The sequence below is a fragment of the Vulpes vulpes genome, chromosome 12 (assembly GCF_048418805.1).
Source record: "Vulpes vulpes isolate BD-2025 chromosome 12, VulVul3, whole genome shotgun sequence".
NCBI classification, from domain to species: Eukaryota; Metazoa; Chordata; class Mammalia; order Carnivora; family Canidae; genus Vulpes; species Vulpes vulpes.
Window position 1 is genome coordinate 7,595,064 of NC_132791.1, and position 6,000 is coordinate 7,601,063.

General features: G+C 47.2%; 1 protein-coding gene across 2 annotated transcripts in view; it reads right to left on the reverse strand.

Moving 5' to 3' along the window:
• The window catches only part of HSDL2 (hydroxysteroid dehydrogenase like 2), a 61,043-nt gene extending 56,568 nt beyond the window's left edge, over positions 1–4,475 (reverse strand). For both annotated transcript variants that reach the window (XM_072727669.1, XM_026002771.2), the window contains exon 1: positions 4,074–4,475. In XM_072727669.1, the coding sequence (XP_072583770.1) occupies positions 4,074–4,090 (17 nt within the window). In that variant the 5' untranslated portion in view covers positions 4,091–4,475. The remainder of the gene's footprint in view (positions 1–4,073) is intronic.
• Positions 4,476–6,000: the final 1,525 nt, after the last annotated feature.

Genomic DNA, 6,000 nt, shown 5'->3' on the forward strand with positions numbered 1-6,000 from the left:
ATGAGTCTCCATAAATAAAGAGCCATTTCTAAGGCTTTCTCTTCTGTTCCACTGGTCTACATGGATTTCACTGTCTTAACTAATAGCTTTACAAACAACTAGCTTTAAAAAAAAAACTAGAAAAGTAAAACTCAAATCAGTCTGGTTTTTAATTTCTATTATTGTAATATGTTTTAATTCTTTGTACAAATATTATTTATTATTCTTTATGTTTTACTAATTATTATTATAAATACACTTTAGATTTCTGTACTTAATTTACCATAACTTTTTATTTCTATTTTTTGTTTCTTTTATTTTAGTATTTTTTATGTATTCTTGTACATCAAACCTTCCATCTGGGAACATTTCTTCTTTGAATAAATAAGGCATGAGAAAGAAAGAAACACTTTGGATTGAAGTGAAAGAAATAATGCTAATATTATTATTTGTAGTTTACATGATTACATAGAAAACCAAAATAATGTGTAATTAAATTACTAGATTTAATAAGAGTTTGACAAATTTTCAAACTCAATGAAAAGTCAATGAAGAAAATTATATTTCTATACATAGGCAAAAATCTGCAAGTAATACAGTATAATAGCAACGAAAATGAGAAGTCCCAAATCCAGAATATGGACTCTCCCACAGGACAAATGATCTATATTCTTCAGCAAATAAATGGCATAAAGAAAGTGGAAGGGGGGCAGCCCTGGTGGCGCAGCAGTTTAGCGCCGCCTGCAGCCCAGGGCTTGATCCTGGAAACCCTGGATCCAGTCCCACTTCAGGCTCTCTGCATGGTGCCTGCTTCTCCCTCTGCCTGTGTCTCTGCCCCTCTCTCTCTGTGTGTGTGTGTGTGTGTGTGTGTCTCTACGAATAAAAAAATAAAGTCTTAAAAAAAAGAAAAAAGAAAAGAAAGTGGAAGGGAAGCTGTTACAGATCAAGAGAGACTTATAAGATCTAGCAACTAAATGCAATGTGAGGTCCTTACAGGATCCCGATTTGATAAAACCAACTTAAAAAGACATCTTTGAGATAGTTATAAGACTTTGAAAATGGATAGGTAGTAGATGATATTGAGGAATTACTGTTAATTTTTTGAATTGTAATCATGAGCTACCCAGGTGTCCCATTCTTCTAGGTTCTTATATTATTTGAGGGAATGGTAAAATTTTTTTCACTTCACATTGTAAGGTATTTACACATTAAAATTCCTACATTAAATGTGAAAAATAGAAATCCTATACCTTGGAGTGCCTGGGTGGCTCAGATGATTAAGCATCTGCCTTTGGCTCAGGTCAAGATGCTGATACCCTGGGGTCCTGGGATGGAGTCCCGCATGAGGCTCCCTGCTTAGACAGGAGCCTGCTTCTCCCTGTCCCTCTGCCCCCCTCTCTCAAATAAATAAATAAAATATTTAAAAAATAATAGGGCACCTGGGTGGCTCAGTGGTTGAATGTCTGTCTTTGGCTCAGGTCATGATCCCGGGGTCCTGGGATCAAGTCCCATATTGGGCTCCCCGCAGGTAGCCTGCTTCTCCCTCTGCCTATGTGTCTCTGCCTCTCTCTGTGTCTCTCATGAATAAATAAATAAAAATCTTAAAAAAATAATAAAGTTTTTTTTTTTAATGGAAGTATTGAGAGGAAAATGTGTCCACTATTGCTTTAAAAGCCTTATCCCTTTGCCTTTGGTCTAGCTGGATTGATTCCCAGTAGGGTAAAGGACATTTTTTTCCTTACACAGTCTCAGGCAGTGGCAGAAATAAAGGCAAAGACGGTTTTTACCTTTAGCCTGAAACCCAGGGGCTGTGCTACAAGGAAGCCTCTCCAGCTCAAAAGCATTAGAACCAAAGGGGGCAAGAAAGAGTCCAAATTTGTCAGTACCACTGGCGGACAGCTAAAACTTGCTAATGTGGAGTTAATCTACACTACAATTTACCAAACTTCTCTGGTACCTCAAAATCAGAGTAAATGTGATAAAAATTTTTGTTAACAGTTTTTAAAAAGAAAAGCAAATCAAAACAAATACTTTTATTATCAAGCATTTTGTTGTCTGCCAACCTGCTGGATTAAGAAACTTCATTCATCCTTTTGGATATTCAACCTCTTTGGAGCGCCGAGGATATTAGCCAGTGTAACATTCATACATTTTTTTTATTTATTTTTCTAAGATTTTATTTATTTATTCATGAGAAACAGAGAGAGAGAGACAGAGAGGCAGGCAGAGACTCAGGCAAAGGGAGAGGCAGGCTTCATGCAGGGAGCCCTATGTGGGACTCGTGGATCCCAGGACCCCAGGATCATGCCCTGGCTGAAGGCAGGTGTGAAACCACTGAACCACCCGGGGATCCCTGTTCATATACTTTTTTATCCAGGAACTTCACCTCCAGGAATTTGTTATAGAGATACACTCAAAAACGTGCAAGCAGTGGATACAAGGTTAATCACTGCAGCAAACATGCAGTAACAAAAAAACTAGAAATGATCTGGTATCCAGGGATGGGTGACTGTTTTAAGTAAATTATGGAACATCGACAAAATACCATGTTACCACTAAAAGAGAAAGAAGATCTGCATACCTAAAATGTATGTGTATCCCAGGACATACTAAGTAAAAATGGCAAAGCCCAAAAGGGAGTTTTCTACTATTTGTAAAAGTGATGCCGGGACACCTGGGTGGTTCAGTGGTTGAGTGTCTGCCTTCAGCTCAGGGTGTGATCCTGGAAACCTATTGGAGTCCAGCATGCGGCTCCCTGCATGGAGCCTGCTTCTCCCTCTGCCTGTGTCTCTGCCTCTCTCTCTGTGTCTCTCATGAATAAATAACTAAAATCTTAAAAAAAAAAAAAAAAAAGGCGGAGTGCGTGACTATGTGTGCCTGTGCATGTTTAGGGTGGTGTACAAATGTGTATATGCATAGCCTATCTCTGAAAACATACCAGAGAGTCACTGAGAAACTGAATGTGAAGGATGGAGAAACTCACTTTTTACTCTATACCCTTTTGAGCTTTTGTAAGTCTTTTGGCCACGTGCCTGTTTGCTTCAAGCAAATTACAAAACACACAAATCGCTGCCCTGAAGACCGGTACACTTTGCAAAAACAGAAAGTAGAATGGTGGTTTGCCAGCAGCTGGAGGGAAAGGGGGAGTTGTTTAATGGGTATAGAGTTTCTTTCTTTTTGCAATTTTATTTCTTTATTCATGAGAGAGACAGAGAGAGAGGCAGAGACACAGAGGGAGAAGCAGGCTCCCCGTGGGGGACTCGATCCCCGGACCCCAGGATCACGCCCTGAGCTGAAGGCTGACTTCTCAACCACTGAGCCACCCAGGTGCCCCGCCTATAGAGTTTCTTTTGCAAGTTGAGAAAGTTCTGGAGAACGGCTGCGGGCAATGTGAATACACTAACTATGCCTAAAAATGGTTAAGAGCTTAAAAATGGTTAAGATGAGGCAGCCCGGGGGGCTCAGTGGTTTAGCATCTGCCTTCGGCCCAGGGCGTGATCCTGGAGTCCCAGGATCGAGTCCCACGTCGGGCTCCCTGCGTGGAGCCTGTTTCTCCCTCTGCCAGTGTCTCTCATGAGTAAATAAAATATTTTTTTTAAAAAATGGTCAGGATGGTAGACGTTGTGTACGTGTGTTTTACCAGCATTTTTTGAAGACTTCAGTGAAGCGCCCCCGCGAAAAGGACGCCCCTATGAAGGACGAGTTTCACGTGTCACGAACTTGAAGATCACCTCTTCAAACAGCCCTTTGTGACGTGGATATTCGGGGGGAGCGTCGGGGACAAGCGAGGCGCCAGCCCCGCGAGCCTTCCGGCGACCTTTCACCTCGAGCTCCAGACCCCGTCCCTCGGCGACCTTTCACCTCGAGCTCCAGACCCCGTCCCTCGGCGACCTTTCACCTCGAGCTCCAGACCCCGTCCCTCGGGGAGCCAGAGGCCCGCCCGCGGCCGCCACCCCGAAGCACACGGCTCCGGCTTCCCCCTCGCGAGGCCCCGCTCTCCACACACAGCGGGGGTCGCGCGCTCCCCCGGGCCCGGGCCGCGCGACCCCCGAGCCGCCCGCTCCGCCCGGCCGCGCCTCCCGTCGTGCCCTTACCCGGTGTTGGGTAACATGGTTTCCTCAGAGCAGAGGCGGCGGCGGCGGCGGCGGCGGCGAGCGGACCCGGAGACGCGGGCCTCCTCTCCTCATTTAGCCCCAGTCCCTCGAGGCCCCGCCCGGAGGCCGGCGGCGAGCGGGCGCTCCCAGGAGCGGCGGCCCTCGGAGTGCGCCTGCGCACGCAGCGGGCTCCCGGCGCTCGGCGCTAGTTTCCGCCTTCCCCGCCCCCGCCCGGCCCCTGGACGCGCTCTCTCTGCGCAGGCGCTGAGGAAGAAAGGCGGCTCCGCCCCGCGCGCGTCGCGGGGCTCTGCGGGGACAATCGGCGTCCCGCCCGCCGCGGGCGTAGTGCGCGCGTCAGCCGCTATCTGCGTGCGCTTTGCCCGCGCGTGGGGTGGCGGTTGCAGTCGCGCCCTCGGGACCTCGTGGAGGGCGCGGGGCCGCTTCTCTGCAGAGGCTGACCTGCGGGCTCCCTCCCCCGCCCGAACCCGGTGCCTGGCTCCTGCGCGCGCAGCACCGAGGGCGCCGTCGTCCTCGCTTGCTCCCGAAGCCGGCCACGGTCGCATCCTCCCCCGGGCTGCGGCCCACGGCTGGCGGCCCTCGCCTGTCCGCGCATCGCCCAGTGATGAGCCGCAGCTTCTGGGGCTGAGCGCTTTGCAGCAGTCTGGGGGGAGCATGCATAGTTAGCAATGGTCTTCCGGAAGAAACTCCCAAACTCAGTGCAGGAATAAGGTGAATTCTGGGATCTAGTATTGCGGGTTTTTTTTTTTTTTAAGTGTTTATTTAAATTCCAGTTAACATACAGTGTGATAATAGTTTCAAGGGTACAATGTAGTGATTGAACACTTCCATGCAACACCTAGCGCTCATCACAAGCGGACCCTAGTGTGTTTTTTTAATTAAAAATTTTTAAAGATTTTATTTATTTATTCATGACAGACACAGAGAGTCAGAGACACAGGCAGAGGAGAAGCAGGCTCCCCGCAAGGAGCCCGATGTGGGACTCGGTTCCGGGTCCTGGGATCACGCCTCGAGCCAAAGGCAGACTCTCCACCGCTGAGCCACCCAGGCCTCCCGAGATAGTGTATTTTGAGAGGGTAGAACAGGATGATGAGGTTGTTAAATGAGGACTAGTTGAACTAGTTTGGAAATAGGGTTCGTATGCCTCCGCTTACTGCAAGCCCTAAATGGTTCTGTTAATTCATGTGTGTTGCCAGCTTCCTATAGGCATTTGAATTGGCCATCCTTGATATTGTCCTTAGAAATTACAGAATTTGTTTATTCAACAAGTGGTAGCACCTAGTTCATGCTGGTCACTGGAGATACAGCAGGACAAAAAAGAGGAGGTCTGCCTGTGTGGGAGGAATGAGGAAACGCCAAGGTGTTATTCAGACTGTTGTAGGTATTAGATGTTTCAAGAAGAGTGTTGATAGGGACCATTCAATGCAAAACTTACCTTGCACTTAAGAAAGTGAAAACAACCCACAGGGACTCCTGGGGGTCTCAGTGGTTGAGCATCTGCCTTCAGCTCCAGGTGTGACCCCAGGATCGGGGTTTGAGTCTCCCATCAAGCTCCCTGCGGGGAGCTTGCTTGTCCCTTTGCCTATGTCTCTGCCTCTCTCTGTGTGTCTCTCATGAATAAGTAAATAACTCCTTTTAAAAAAGAAAAGACAACCTACAGAATGGGATAAAATACAAACATATATCCAATAAGGTCTGGTATCCAGAATATATAGAGAATTCTTACAACTCAGCAACAAAAAGGTGAACAACCCGACTAAAAAGTGAACACGGGCTCCTGGGTGGCCTGGTTGGTTAAGCATCTGACTTATGATTTTGGCTCAGGTCATGATCTCAAGATGATGAGATGGAGCCCTAGGTAGGGCTCTTCAGGCAAGCTCAGAGTCCGCTGGGGATTCTATCCCTTTGC